This window comes from Coloeus monedula (genome assembly GCF_965178545.1).
Source record: "Coloeus monedula genome assembly, chromosome: 24".
In the NCBI taxonomy this organism is placed as follows: Eukaryota; Metazoa; Chordata; class Aves; order Passeriformes; family Corvidae; genus Coloeus; species Coloeus monedula.
Genome location: NC_138804.1, coordinates 5,976,648 through 5,992,452, shown reverse-complemented (window position 1 = coordinate 5,992,452; position 15,805 = coordinate 5,976,648). Strand labels below are relative to the sequence as shown.

At 54.2% G+C, this 15,805-nt stretch overlaps 1 protein-coding gene across 1 annotated transcript in view; it reads left to right on the top strand.

Moving 5' to 3' along the window:
* The first annotated feature begins 1,930 nt into the window (after positions 1–1,930).
* Positions 1,931–15,805, top strand: part of HIVEP3 (HIVEP zinc finger 3) — a 64,744-nt gene continuing 50,869 nt past the window's right edge. The window contains exons 1-2 of the mRNA XM_082296707.1: positions 1,931–7,417; positions 12,018–12,163. Coding sequence (XP_082152833.1) covers positions 2,303–7,417; positions 12,018–12,163 — 5,261 coding nt within the window. The 5' untranslated portion in view covers positions 1,931–2,302. The remainder of the gene's footprint in view (positions 7,418–12,017; positions 12,164–15,805) is intronic.

The window sequence follows — 15,805 nt, the reverse complement described above, 5'->3', positions numbered from 1 at the left end:
GTAAGTGCTGGGCTCAAAGTCTAGCCCAGACCACGCTCAGGGTTAGTCAGCACTGAGGGCTGCTCAGAAAACGGCTTTCAGAAGGTAATTAAATCCTTCTCACAGCAACGAGCCTGACCTCCTCAGCAAGTCAGGGCAAGAGCAGGTGCTCTGCAGGTCCTGGGAAGTTTGGAGGTTGTGCTGGAGGGGAGCAGGGCCTGGATTTGGGGAAAAGGAAGGTGAAGTTCAAGCCTAGGACTGATTTTGTGTCATTGCCCTGAGACTTGGTGTCACAGCTGGGCAGTAACAGAAGCCACTTGTCCAGTGAGTAAAAAATGGCATCTCAGGGCCACCAGTGCCCCTGAACTGAGCCCCTCACAGGGGATGCGTTGTCCCCGTTGGGTCCCTCAGTGGCAGCTGCCTCTCTCCGTGACAGAGTTGTGTCCAAGGACTTGCACCCTAAATTCGGCCATCTGAGGTGATGTGTCCAAACAGCAGAAGGTTTTCAGAGAGTTTTGTGAAGTCTGGCTGGTCACGATGTGTCCCCGGGTGTCCCAGCATCATTAGACTCTGCTAATTAAGCTACATCCCCTTAAACCCCACATCCCTTTTCTCATTGAGCCCACAGGGTTGCAGGAATGAATGAGGTGTGGGGAATCCCTGGAGGACTTTGTGGTTCCTCCTGGTGGCTCTTCACTCTTCAGGAGGAAGTCAGGCTGTCACAGAGCTCAAATCTCACTCCCCTGCTCCTCCCTGCTCTGCTGGACTTGCACTTCAGCCCCATCCCCAGGATGAGAACACAGGGCTTGGAACACTTTCCCCCTGTTAAACCAAAGCAATCCTGTCCTAGCAAGGCGCAGCACCCCGGGGCAGGCAATACCTTCAGAAAGAGGGACAAGGATTCATTTCTCCTGATAGATCACACCTCTCAGTTCCCTTCACTCAAAAAGCACCGCCCTTCTTTTCCTTCAGAGCGTCCCACCCGTCCTCTACTCCATCTCTTGGAGAGACCGGCTGATTCCAGTGCAATTCCAGTGCAATTCCCTCCTGGAGTGTCCCATCACGAGCTGCCTTTGCTGACCAGGGTGGTTAATAGGGCTTGAGAGGTCCCATCCCCACTCATTTCAAGAGGGTTTCCCTTTAGGAACAGCCCACGATGGCAGCCCTCACGTGTGCTGCAAGAATTGGATTTGCACCTGTGTTTGGTGACAAAAGGCAGGAAATTAAAGAGGCAACGCTCCCACAAAAGCTCCTCTTTACCTGCCTTTGTCGTCGGTGACGCTGAAGATTAGCACAGCTTAAGAGCAGCTTTCATCCAGAGAAGATCTCTCGTTATTTGTCAGGGCTGTAAGAGGCGTGAGGCAGCGCTTTGGTGTCAGTCAGTTTGGAAGGGAAATGCAATTATGAAAACTTTAAACCCCTACATGCTTGCAGGAGATTAGGAGGAATCCGAGTTTGAGAGTGTTTTAATGCATTTTTCCAAACTGTCTCTGTTTCCAGTTCCTGTCTTTGGTTGCTGCCCCACAGCCAGGTTTTGTGAGCGTTAAACCGAGTCCCTGAGGTTTGCCTGGGTGCAGTTTATGTTTAGGTTGCCATTAAAATAATGTCTTGTGAATGGCAGACATTCAATGAGTTATTCTGAATTATTTGTGTGCAAAATATTCCCTGTGAACCCCCCCCCCCCAGAACGAGCAGCGTTTAATTACTTACACACAAAAGCTAAAGTCTTTTTTTTTTTGTCTGTTTTTCTTTTGGATGTAATTACAGAAATGTGGGAAATACTTTTCCAAGGCTTTTGAACTCCAAAGTGGAACAGAAGGAAGACACAGGGGGACATCCACCGTTCAGTGTTATTTTCCTTGCACAGGAGAAAGAAAGGGGAAAAAAAGGATCTTTCTGAGATGAGCACTAAAGTCTCAAGTTTTCAAAGCTTTGCATAACAAACAAGAGACACATTGTGGGTTGCATCTTGACTTTGAAGGCTTGCCACTGTCAACTGAAATAAAATGGCAAGGTTTAAAGCCTTAACCAAGTTCACAAGGAAAATATTTGGACTGAAAGTTTTGGAAAGTTTTCTCTCTTTGAAGTAGTTTGTCATGTGTTACCAATGTGAACTTTATTGACCTTGAAACGTTTTTTTTTTGAATCAAATAGCAACTAGTGACACTTTAGTAAAATCTTAAATCAACAACCATCTCCTGGCGGCTCCAGCTTCGTAGCAAATGCAGGCAAAACAGGGAATCTACAGAGGAGACCTTTATTATTCGTAAATGAAGCCTGCCAAAACCTTCCCGAAATAGCATTCAAAGACCCTTTTAAGGTCATGGATCCTGAACAAAGCCAGAAGAGCACAAAAAAGGCTGAGGAAAGTCCAAGAAAGAGGCTTCCCAAAGGAGAGGCTTTCCAAGGCAGTATTTCATCCCCAACTACGTACCAGGGCAGCTCTGCTCCTTCCCAAGGAACCCCTCTCCGAGATATCATCTCGCCGCAGCACTTTTCCAGCTCTTTGCCCGTTCCGCGAGAGGAGCCCCAGGAGAAGCCCGGCCACCAGAAACAACCCAAGCCCTCCTCCTTCGACCACCCCCCCCACGTCCCGCAGCTTCAGCAGCACGCACTGGCACCAGCATTTATGTCCCCGGGGAAGCCGGAGCATGTCCTGGAAGGTCCCACATGGCAGCTAGTTGATCCAGTCAGACCAGGGCCCTCTGGCTCCTTCCCATCCCCCGGGCTGCACTCCCACCATGGCCAGCTCCTCCCGTCCCACTCGCCCATCATTCCCGCGGAGGACATGCCGGCTGTGCAGAAGGTCTTCATCCCTCGCCCTGCCCAGGTGTCCCTCAAGCAAGCTGAGGAGGTGCACAAGAAGGAGAAGAAGCCTCAGAAGCCGGGCAAATACATCTGCCAGTACTGCAGCAGGCCCTGCGCGAAGCCCAGCGTGCTCCAGAAACATATCAGGTCCCACACGGGGGAGAGGCCCTACCCCTGCATTCCATGCGGCTTCTCCTTCAAGACGAAGAGCAATTTGTACAAACACAGGAAGTCTCACGCTCACCGGATAAAAGCTGGGCTGGCCTCAGGGATCGGAGCAGAGATGTATCCATCGAGCCTGGAGATGGAGAGGATCGGCGGGGAGGACTTCGAGGAGCCGACAGAAGGGGAGAGCACGGACTCGGAGGAGGAGACGGCAGCGATGTCAGGTCATGCCGTGGAGCTGTCGCCCAGGCAGAAGCACACCCTGCTCTCCAGCAGCCTGCTGAGCGCAGGGAGCCAAGGCTCCAGCCATGACCGCTGCTCATTGTCCCATTCCAGCATGTCCCAGTCCCTCGAGGACAGCTCCCAGTTTGTGGAGCCGTCGTCGGAGCACGCCCTGAGCCATAAATCCGAGGACACCCACACCATCAAGCAGAAGCTGGCGCTGCGCCTGAGCGAGCGCAAGAAGGTGATCGACGAGCAGGCGTTCCTGAGCCCCGGCAGCAAAGGCAGCACCGAGTCCGGGTACTTCTCCAGATCCGAGAGCGCGGAGCAGCAGATCAGCCCTCCCAACACCAACGCCAAATCTTACGCCGAGATCATCTTTGGGAAGTGTGGGAGGATCGGGCAAAGGACGGCGGCACTGGCTGCAAACACCACCCAGGGGTTCCCACACCTGTCCGGCGACGAGAAGCCCAGCATGGTCCCGCTGTCTGTGCCTAGAACACAGGTGATCGAACACATCACTAAGCTAATTACCATTAACGAAGCCGTTGTGGATACCAGTGAAATCGACAGCGTGAAGCCCAGAAGAAGCTCCCTATCCAGGCGTAGCAGCATTGAATCCCCAAAGTCTGGTGCATACAGGGAACCGTTTCAGTTCGATATCAAGTCTGGTTCCAGCAGCCAGCTGGATGCAGCGAAAGTGTTGGCATCCCACGGTGAAAAAATGAAGCCCGAACAATCATTGTTGTCACTTCAGCAATCCCACAGTGCCACAGAGACAGTGCCTCTCCTAAGAAGCCACTCAATGCCTTCTGCTGCATGCACTATAAGCTCCCCACACACCTTTAGAGGTAGCTACTCATTCGATGATCACATCATGGAGCCTGAAGTCTTAAGCCGCAGCCAAGCGTTTTCCTCCCACCCTCGAATGCTAAAACGCCAGCCAGCTATCGAGCTACCCTTGGGAGTGGAATACGTCTCGGAGGAGGTCGGCTCTGCCAGCAAAGAAACTGTTCCCAAACCTCCTGAGGAGCCTGAAACCAAGGAAAGCGATCTTACCAAAAAGTCCCGCAAGGGCCCAAAGGCGAAAGGGTTCATGTACGAGTGCAACGTGTGCGGCGCTCGCTATAAGAAGAGGGACAATTACGAGGCCCACAAGAAGTACTACTGCTCAGAACTGCAGCTCTCCAAGCCCCGCTCTGCCACGTCCCACACCTCGTCAGAGCCGGAGAAGAGCGCAGCAGATCCCGATGTGTGGCCCCAGATGATGCATTACAAGCTGGGCAGCACCTTGGAGCTCACCCCGCTGCGGAAGAGGCGGAAGGAGAAGAGCCTTGGGGACGACGAGGAGCCTCCAGCTTTTGAATTATCTGACACCCCTTCCTCCAGCACCGGCCCAGGCGCTCAGTTTGCAAACCTGGCCTCCTCTGATGTGGCTCTAAACCTGACCCGTGAATCCTTGAAGTCACCAGCAGACTCGGGAAAATCTGCACCTTCCGAGGCCAGTGCCAGCTTCCATTCCAGGAACACCAAATCGGCTTCGAGCGCGGAGGGCAAGGAGAGGAGAACAACCTCGAAGGAGATCTCTGTCATCCAGCACACGAGCTCCTTTGAGAAGTCGGACTCCATCGAGCAGCCCAGCAGCTTGGAAGAGGATAAGCCCCTGTCCCAGTTCCCATCGCAGCCCACGCCCCAGCACAGCCGCCCCCCTCACTCCCTGCAGCCCAGGCTGGTCCGCCAGCCCAACATCCAGGTCCCTGAGATTCTGGTCACAGAAGAGCCGGACAGACCAGAAACAGAGCCAGAACCTCCTCCGAAGGAGCCAGAGAAAACCGAGGAATTCCAGTGGCCGCAGAGAAGCCAGACTCTTTCCCAGCTCCCTGCGGAGAAACTCCCACCCAAGAAGAAGCGGCTCCGGCTGGCAGAAATGGCGCAGTCCTCCGGAGAGTCCAGCTTTGAGTCCGTCTCTCTCACCCGGAGCCCCAGCCAGGAGAGCAGCCTATCCCACGGCTCCAGCCACTCCATCTCCTTTGATCGGGACGACCACACCAAGCCAGAGTCGAGTAGCCAGCCCTCCGAATCCCACCCAAAACCTCCTGGCGTTGGCTCCCATATGCTGATGGTCCCCAGCCAACATCACCATTCCAGGGAAATGCGGAGATCTGCGTCCGAGCAGACGCCCAACGTGTCCCACCCTTCCCAGATGTCAGAGACTCGCAGCAAGTCCTTCGACTACGGGAGCTTGTCGTCCACTCCTGCCTCCACGCCTGGCCCCTCCACCTCCTCGGCCCCCCAGGAGAGGAGGAAATGCTTCCTGGTGCGGCAGGCCTCCCTCACCAGGCACCCCGAGCACGAGCCAGACCCAGCCCCACCGGGCTGGCCAGACACGGAGGATCCAGCTCCTTCTTCCAGTAAATCTCCTGCCACGAGTCTGCCCCATCAGCCGACCTCGTCCTCCCCTTTGCCCTCTCACGGCACCTACCCGAGTGACAAGAGCCAGCCAAAGGACAGCCCCGAGCCATCCTACAGCCCGCCATACACAGAGGCGCTGCAGGTGTTCCACCACCCCGTGCCACAGCTGACGCTGCACGAAAAGCACTTCATGGCCCCCCAGGTTTCCATATTTCCCTACCAGCACCTCCTGCCACAGCCGGGGCAGTCTGCAGAGCTCTTCGCTGCCCACACCATGTCTGACATCCTCTCTGCCCAGTTCTCCATGCCTCAGATCCCTCCCTCCATATTCCAGACCCCGCCGCTGCCCCTCCCGCAGACGCTCATCCACCCGGGCCCGCTTCACATCGCTCCTCCCTTGATGTCTCACCCCGCTGAGGTGTCCTTCAGGCACCCTTCATTCCTGCCCGTGCACTACCCTGGCTCCTCCCCGATCCCCTCAGCCTTCTTCCTGCCTCTCCAGTCTCAGTTTGCTCTCCACTTGCCAGGCGATGCTGGTGGACATTTGCCACAGATCAAATCCAGTTTGTTCTCGGCAGCAGGAAGCTCCAGCCTGTCCCCGTGCACGGATTATGACTCGGACAGCAGGTTGCACCCTCTGACCTGCACAGCGAGTCCCGCGGTGTCTGTCACCGTGACCCAGCTCGTTGTCCCCACCCGGACGGAGCCCATGGTGTCCCTGGTTGTCCCTGTTCGCATCCAGACCAACATGCCTTCCTACGGCAGTGCCATGTACACCACGCTCTCCCAGATCCTGGTCACGCAGTCCCAGTGCAGCTCCTCCACCATCGTCCTCCCCAAATTTGATGACCGCCAGCCCAAGGGCGCCCTGGTGTGCAGCGCTGACGTCCATGGGCTGGGTTTTGACCTGGCCCAGATGATCACAGAGGAGCAGAGGAGCCTTTTCCAGAGCCCATACCTGAGAGTGCCCCTGCCCTTGCCAGAACGAAAGGGCTACATGCCCCTCACCTGCCCCTCGGACAGCGTCCTCGGCCTGGAAGGGGGCCCCTCCACAGTTGGAGGGAGCAAAAGGATGCTGTCCCCAGCCGGCAGTTTGGAGCTTACGATGGAGACACAGCAGCAGAAGAGGGTGAAGGAGGAGGAAGTGTCTGAAGCAGAAGAGAAGCTCGAAGTGGTGAAGCCGCCCAGTGCAGTAGAGGAAGGGAAAAAGCAGGATAAATCTCCCTTCCTTGCAGAAAGCCAAGACAGGGTCGAGGTTGAGACACCACCCAACGTGTCCGTGGAGCAGTCGGAGCCAAAGGAAACCCTGAGCAGTTCCCAGCAGGCCGTGTCCCGCTCGGGTTCCCCGAGCTTTGAGGCCCTGCAGGAGTACGAGCAGCCAGCTGGCAAACAGTTCCTCAGCCAGGAGCCTCTGCAGCCCGTGAAGAAGGAAGACTCCAAAGAACCGGTGGAGCAGCCTCCACCAACCCCTGCCAGCACTGCCCCCGTGCCCGAGGGCACCGCCAGCACGGGGAAGGCTCGGGAAGGCACAGACACCAAGAAGGTCCTGCAGTTCCCCAGTCTCCACACAACCACTAATGTCAGTTGGTGCTATTTAAACTACATCAAGCCAAATCACACCCCGCAAGCGGACGGCCGCTCCTCGGTGTATGCCAGCTGGTGCGTCAGCCTCTACAACCCCAACCTGCCCGGGGTGTCCACCAAGGCAGCCCTGGCCCTGCTGAGGTCCAAGCAGAAGGTGAGCAAGGAGACCTACACCATGGCCACTGCTCCGCGGCCTGAGGCGGGCAGGCTGGTCCCGGCCAGCTCCAGGAAGCCCAAAATGACCGAGGTAATGCAATCCTATCTCTTTCTCCTGATCCATTTGGATGCGTGGGCAGAGGGGGCTGAGGGCCGGGGCGTGGCTGTGCTTAGGTTGGTTGGGGTTTACTCGTCCCGCTGGCGCTTTGGGAAGCGCCTGTTCTCGGTGAAGCTGTTAGAGTGAAGAACCCAAACCCCACTGAAACCCCAACCCAGGAGGCAGGAGAGCCTGCTCCAAGGCCAGGTTTCTGTTCTCCAGTTCCTACTTGCCTTGTCACCCAAAAAGTAGGAATCACCACCACCACCCCATGAACCACCACGGCTCCAGCACAAAGGATTAGACTTCATTTGCATTTGTCTTGATATTTCAAATAGCTTTATGGCTTTTTTTTTTTTTTAATGCTGTTCTAATTCCCTACATTTTGCATGTTAGAAATGGAAAAAAAAGAAAAAAAAAAAAAAAGGATTACCGTGGGGAAATGGGATTCTGTCTGGTTGTGCATCTGCTCATCTCACATTAATGAACATGGAGAGGCATGCTTAAAAGTATTTAAAAAATATTAAAGGGAGATTTGCAAGTGTATTTAGGCCCCTGAAGAAGCACAAAGGCTGGCAGTGACATTTATAAAAGTGCCTCAGCGGGGCAGACACGTTTTGTTAAACACCCCTGTGGTTTGGTCCGTTTGGTCCATAGCTGCCCACCTGCTTTTCCAGGTATTTGAGGACATTTTATGCCTGGTTCTAGAGTTAAGACTTCACAGTGGCTTCCCAGGGGCAGAGCTCCCCCAAGGCAGTGCCCACACGGGCACAAAATTCTTTAAGACGCTCCTGTGAGCTGCCTAATTTTATGTATCTCATTTTAAAGCCAGACTTTACCCCTCCTGCTTAATGCTGAACCAAACAGATCCCTTTAATCCAGATCATGTTCATGTAGATTAGCAAACAGAATTGCTCTAAAGATTTTGCAATTTGATATTCATCTCAAGTCAATTTATATTGATGGATTATTCATTTTATTTCTGTGTCATGAAATGAACTCTGAATATTAAATTTATCATAATCACTGCTGCAGCTGCTGCTTATAAATATGTCTTAAAATACACAGTAGAGTGGCTTTGATTCAATAAATCTTTATTTCTATTCAGCATTTCCATCGCTCTCCTGCCGAAATCCAAGAGACAGATTTCCAGGGACACAGGGGCAGATAATTACCTGAGCAGTGCAATAACCACACTGACATTTATGCACTATTTTTCCGAGGGTTTTATCTGAGTGCTGTCGTAGCATCCTCGATTTCAATCCCTTAAGGAAGTGCCTGTGCTGCCCTGAGCTCTGCTCTTTGCCATGGTGCTAAAACGCACACCCCGTGTGTGTGTCCAGAGGTACGAGACCCCCACGCCCTGAAGGGACGGGCTGAACAGCGATGGTTCAGCCCTCACTCATCCAAAGCCACATTTCACTGCATGCATGTCCCCCAGTGCCTCCTAAACCCCCTCACAAAACCCCTCCAAGCTGTCTGCTGGTGCAGGTTCAGGTTCCCGTGGTGCCATTTGCAGAAGGAAGAGTTTGCCCTGCCCGGTTCACCTCCATTCAATTGGCCTCCAAGGGCTCTGGAGAGGGATTTGTGCCCCTTCCAAGGGCTCTGGAGAGGGATTTGTGCCCCTCCAAGGGCTCTGGAGAAGGGTTCATGCCCCTCCAAGGGCTTTGGAGAGGGATTTGTGCCCTTCCAAGGGCTCTGGAGAGGGATCTGTGCCCTTCCAAGGGCTCTGGAGAAGGATTTGTGCCCTTCCAAGGGCTCTGGAGAAGGATTTGTGCCCTTCCAAGGGCTCTGGAGAGGGATTTGTGCCCCTCCAAGGGCTCTGGAGAAGGGTTCGTGCCCCTCCAAGGGCTCTGGAGAGGGATTTGTGCCCTTCCAAGGGCTCTGGAGAGGGATTTGTGTCCCTCCAATGGCTTTGGAGAAGGGTTCATGCCCCTCCAAGAGGAGGGAAACGGTGGATCCTAAACCCAGCCCTTTGTCCCCGCGTGGCTGGCAGAACCCCTGATAGCTGCAGTGGAGGCAAATGGAATTCTCGGCAGGCACAGAACTGATTTGTGCTCAGTGGGAGCGAAATCCTCCATGCAGTGCTTAAAACACACACGGCTGGCACGGGCGGGGCAGCAGCGGCTGCCAGGACGTGCAGGAGCAGTAGCATCACTCCAAGGCTGGGAGTCCAACCCTCAGCTAACTCTGCTCTGGCTCCTTCCCTTCAACATTCCCTCCTTTCTGCAACTCCAGGCTGTCACTCGACCCCCCAGGAGATGTAACAAAGCTCCGCTGTTCTGTACAGTCATGCATGCAGCAAGCAGTAGTTCCGTATGTGCTGTCTCCGTCCTCGGCTTGGGGTTTGAAATTTTCCAGTGGGATTTGCTGAGCAGATAATTCTGGAATTCTGGAGTGGCTGCGGGCTCCAGCGTGCATGTAGGGATGGCTGGTGACACTGTACTGGGGCGTGCACACTCTGTACATTCGAACGAGACTGTAAAAGGGGATAGCAGTGACTGTATGACTTTGGCTCTCCGGTGCCTTTCATCTGTCAATGTTTTTGTGCTTTCGAAAGTTGCAATAAACAAACCTCGTGCTACATCTAGCAAGTCAATTGTTTTGTATTCCTCAGCAAACCTGCGAAGGTTGTCCCCAGCAGTGTTCTGAGCCCGTAGCTCCCATCAAGAGGTGAAGCCCCAACCCTAAAAGTTTAAATTTTGAGGGTTCTGAGTGTGTCTCCTGCCGCTGGTTTCCTCGCTGTCATCTCCATGCCCAGAGCCACCAGCTCGAGACCATTCCTGCTGTTAAATATTCAAATGGTTCCTGGCACTGTTCTGCCCCGGACCCTTTCTCATGAAATTCCTGGCACTTTTAGACAGACAGGACAGCACAGGGACCATTCCCAGGAGGTTTTAGGAAGGATGTGTGGATGGTGTGGGCATGGGGCTGATCTGGCCCCACGGACAAAGAGCAGCCCTGGGTGAATTTAATGCTCTGAGCTGAGCTCCTGAAATTCCTGGGCAAATCTGAAAGGTTTCACCTCATTTCCCAAAGCGACTTCTGGGTCATCCCTGCTCCTACCGAGCATCCCGTGGCAGCTCCAGCAGCTGCAGGGGCTGGGTTACATCCCCCTGGGTTCTGCCAGTTTCCGTTTGAGCTGCTCACTCTGTGGCTTCCCCCAAAACCAGGGGAGACAAAGAGGCTCCGCTGGGGTGGTTCATCCCCCTTAGGACAAGGCTGAGGTGGGGCAGGGGAATCACCTGGGGAGCCGCCACTCCTGGCAGCCAGAGCCAAGGGTGACCAGCTCTGCTTTGGGCTTCAGGGGCTGCCTTCAGGCCAAAAAGCTCTAAAAACTGCTCTCAGATGCCTTCAGCCTGATTCCATAAATGACAGACAGTGTGAGGATACGGGGATTCAATTGGATGGCAGAGTTTCTGTGCACACAGTGACCTGGGGGAAAGGCCTCTGCTTTCCTTTCTCTGGAGACCCCTGGGTCTGTCCTGTTAGGGTTTCGGGGACCAACACCCCAACATTTCATTCCAGGCATGGAGAGCTCTCCTGGGGTCTGTCCCGTTATATTTTAGGGGGCAACACCCCAAGATTTCATTCCAGGTGTGGAGAGCTCTCCCTGGATTTGTCCCATTAGGATTTAAGGGACCAACACCGCAAAATTTCATTCCAGGTGTGGAGAGTTCTCCTGGGGTCTGTCCTGTTACATTTTAGGGACCAACACCCCAACATTTCATTCCAGGTGTGGAGAGCTCTCCCTGGATTTGTCCCATTAGGATTTAAGGGACCAACACCCCAACATTTCATTCCAGGCATGGAGAGCTCTCCCTGCATCCCACTCAGAGCCACAGAGGCAGCTTTGATGTTTAGGTCCATCCTATAGCAAACATTAAACGTGTAGCTGAGCTGTCAGGGCATGACTTAAACCTTTGGGTTTAGACCCAAAACCCCCTCACCAAGGTGGCAATTTAACAGTAAAAAAGCAGATCTGACCCTGGGAATGTGTGGAGAGGTTGAGGATTCTTTTCTCCCGTGGGTTTTGTGGCTTTCTCCGCGCGGCGCCCTTGGCAGCGGGGTTGCAGCGAAAGGAAATCACCCAGGAGCGCTGCCTGGCGAGTGATTTATGTCAGGCTGAGGTGGCTAAAACCCAGATTTGTGTGAGTGTGTGTGAATGAGGGGGAAGGCCGGAGGTTCAGCGTATGAATTCTGCTCATTCCTCCTCTCCAGCCCTTTCTGATGTGCATTTTTAGAGAGAGGATTATCCAGGGACAGAGATTTGGGAACTGAGAACCCCACACGCTCAGAGTTACCCCAGCCACCGCCCTTCCCTCCATCCCTCATTTTTCCAGTTGGCAAGAGCTGGATAACGTGGCGGGGGCATTAAAAAACTCGTGAGAGCTCACAGTAAATGCAACAGCACCCTCAGGGCCCCAAATCCAGAGGGAGAGGCCCCATTTGTTAGGAAGGTGCCCTAATTGGAGCCCTTGGTGTCGGGAGCAGCCTGGGGATGCTGCTGGCTCTGCTGGGCTGTTTGCTCTGTGTCTGCCTGCCAGTGATGTTGTCTGTAATCATGGATTGTTTTGCTCTTTTGGGGAGATAGGTTCATTTGCCTTCGCTCCTTTCTAATGAAGGTCGAAAAGATATAACTAGAGCTGAGAAGGAAGAGGAGAAAAGGGGAAAATCAGAAGAAGAGGCTCTTGTGACCAAGCGAGGGGAGCCGGTGAGGATCAAGATCTTTGAAGGAGGGTGAGTGTCTCATTTTCTTTCTCTCTCTGTGTCTCGCACTTGCGTAGAGTTGTTACAGTGATGGCGAGGTGCCACTGGAGGTGAGCAGATGGAGCTGGATTTCAGTTCATTTTCCACAGCCGCTGTAAAAACTCGGCCCCCCAGCTCTGGAGTGCATTAATCCCTATGTTTGAGCTGCCTTTAAGTCAGCAATCACCTGGATGTCTCTTCTGAGTGGGTGGTTGAGTGAAGAGCCCAAATCCATCTCGCAGCTGTCTCTGAAGTGACAGAGGTGCACTCCTCAAGCTTTCCAGAGCCTTCTCCTGAAAATGGTGTTCCTGGTGGTTGTTCCCATTGTGAGGAGGATCTGGGGAGCTCTGTCCTGATGCCTGGGCTTTGGGTGGGGAACAAAAGCAGCGTTTTGTTCATGTGATTTCCATCCCACCCAACTGAAATAGCTCAAACCAGGATGGCTGCAAGGCCTTGATTTGATGCGTCTCAGACCCCGGCTCCAGGTGATTCCGAGGATGCCTCAGGAATTCAGCACTGGTCTAATGCTGCAGTTTATTTCTTAAAAATTTAAAAAAATACCGAATGAGCAATGTGTCTGTGGGTCACCATTAGAGATCGTCCTTCCTGGGCGTTGCAGAGCGGGGCCAAACTGGTGGGGGCAATTTCCAGCAGGATTTATCAGTCCTGCCCGTGCTGTTGGGTGGTCTTGGTTTGCATGTGTCAGAAAAAGGCTTTCATTAGGCTATGCTTGTGGTTTTGCTGCTGTTACCAGCTGAAACTCGCGTTTATTTTAAAATACCTCATTAGCAGATGGTCAAACTAGCAAAGCAAGAGGGAAAAGCAGTGCTGTGTGACAGGAAAGCTGCGTCTTGGTCAGGAGAACTCAGCTCTGCTCCAGGTGTGGGCTCTGTGTGCCCGGCTCAGGTCTGGGCAGGGAGTGGGGGATGCAAAGAGCCAAACAGGGCCAATCCTGTCATGGCTGTGGCCTGAAACGACTCAGGGAGCAGCAGAACGAGAGATTTGATGGGCTCAGTAAACCTCTGTCACCCCCCTGTAGCAGATGGGACCCACGGGACCGACCGAGCGCGGTTTATTCCCTTCAACCCCACGGCAACCTCGGTTCCCCTGGACTGGCTTGTCCCTGTGGCTGCTCAGGGGGACTCTGGCATTCCTTCCTGGAATTAAAGCAGCTCAGCATTAGCATGCCTGAACATCCCCCTGCTCCTCACAGGGCAGCTCAGGGGTGTTCAGGGCAGAGCTGGGGGGTTCTCAGTGCTGTGCTCCCACAGGGGTGGCTTTGTCCCCGAGCCCAGCCCAGCCAAGCGACGCTGGGGTCTGTGCTGGCGTCGCGGCGTGTCAGGGGATGGTCCCTGCCTGCTGCCATTCCCAGGGTGGGATCTGGGAGCGGAGGGGTGGGAACACCCAATGCCTGTCCCTCTGCATGACAGACACAAAGCAAAGCCTCTTCTCCAAGGTGCTCTGTGCCACCAGCACCAGGGAACGTGTCAGCCGTCCTCAACCCGCGTGGGGTGTACTTCGAAACCTCCTGTAGCTCTGACTGTGTCCCTCTGGGTGGGACACAGCGCCAGGCACTGCTGGGGCACGTCAGGTCACGGCAACGGGTTCTGTGTGTGAATTCCATTTCTGGATTCCATACCTGAATTTCATGGCACTGCCCAGGGCTGGCAGGACAGGCTCTGCTCCGTGTGCTCCGTGTGCTCCGTGTGCTCCGGGCCTCATTCTCACAAGGTTTCTCATGTCGAGGTGTTCAGCCCCAGCAGCCAGGACCTTTTCCCTGATGCTCTTTCCCAGGCATCTGCCAGGACCTTTTCCTGCAGATAAATCCACGGGGTGCCTGGTGCCTTCTGCAAGCTCCCAAATGGATCGGCCTCCCTTTCCTGGCCATCTCCTGAAAATGTTTTATACAAAGTGCAGCCATTTTTGAGACCTTATTTCACTCCCTTATTTTCCTTTATTCCCCATAAAAATTTCCTCCTGGACTCATTTCCCCCCTGATTTGTTGGTTTCATGCTGAGTGCTGCTGGCCAGGCCCATCCTTCCGGGGGGATGCAGTTGGATTCACAGCTTTTGGAGCCATCTCTTTGTTGTCTCAGCCAAGGAGGGAGATTATCAAGAAATTCACAAAAGGTGAACTTGCTGCAGCTCCTTGAGCTCCTTCTTCCACTCAGCTTTGATTTCTTTGGAGCTTTTGCCTTTCTCTCCTCTATTTCCAGCACTTTTCCCTCTGTGCATTCTTCTGGCTTCCCCAATCCCATGACTTTTCCCCTTTGCCACACTCCTTTTGGACTTCCAGGACCATCTCTGAGGCTGCTCCTGCTGCTCTCCAGCCTCCCAGCTGAAATTTTATTCCTTGGCCTTCAGGCAAGGCCAGAAAAGCCAAATTTCCTCCTTTCACCATTGAAATGAATGAAAGATGAACCCCCGAGAGCGCTGGGGGCAGCCGGGCTTCTCCTCTCCTCTTCTTCTCTTCTTATCTTCTTTCTTATCTTCTTCTCTTCTATCCTCTTCTCTTCTCTTCTCTTCTCTTCTCTTCTCTTCTCTTCTCTTCTCTTCTCTTCTCTTCTCTTCTCTTCTCTTCTCTTCTCTTCTCTTCTCTTCTCTTCCCTCGGAGGTGTCTCCTCCCCAGCTCTGGGACTGGATGGTTCCTTTGTTTTCCCCCTGGGAACGGGTTTGGATCCAGCACCTGCAGGTTCCCTGAGCCTGGAGGTTTGTGCCTGGGTTTGGGATCAGGGTTCAGCAGTGCCGGGCATGGGGCTCAGTCCTTCCCTCCCCACTCTCTCCATGAGGGATTGGCAGTGCCAGCTCAGGATGCGGCCCTGGGGCTGCTGGGAGGGCCCGGCTGTGGATGTTTCCAGCTCCTGGGGAGTTTCCAGCCCTTCCAGCACCGTTCTCCCGGTGGGAAGAAGCTCTGCAGACCCTTTGCAGAGCCTCTGGTTCCCTGGAAGCCTCAGGAGGGACGTGCACAGTCCCACCTAAACCTGTCCACATTGAACTGGGGGTGGGACCCACGGAGTTTTGTGTTTAAAGAACAAATTCCTCTTGAAGACGTCACTCCATGTGCAATTTCAGCAGTGGCTTTTTATTTGAAACCGTGGAATTCTGTCAGGCTGGATATATCCCCATTCCCAGCAGACGGCCCCAGCCCTTGGCTGGAAGGTTGGGGTCATTTAACACCCCCAGGATGGGCTGGAGGCCGCACAGGCTGCTCAGGCTGTGTTTGGGAGAACCATTAAACAGCCAGGTCAATGCCTGAGCTCCTCAAGGAGCAATCAAAACATCCACCGGGCTCGTCCTGAGGGATGCTCTGGTGGTCTGGGGCAGGGAAGATGATCTCTGAAGGTCAGGCTGGCAGGAGCAGTGCTGTGGTTCCTCGGTGGCTCAGTGTCACCTTCACCACCCCCCTGCGGTGCCCATCCTGCAATCTGACATCATGAAACCAGAGACTGGGATCGACCTGGGCCGGAGCGGGGCCTGTGCTGCTCTCAGGGGCTGCTCAGGGGCGCGTTCCCTGTTTGCCGCCCTTCCCACCGTGGAATCTGAGAGCAGAGGGGTGGGGACGCTCAATCCGTGTCCTTCTGCTTCACAGCCCAGCCCTCTGGGCTGTTGTGGGGACAATTAGTGGGTTTGTTT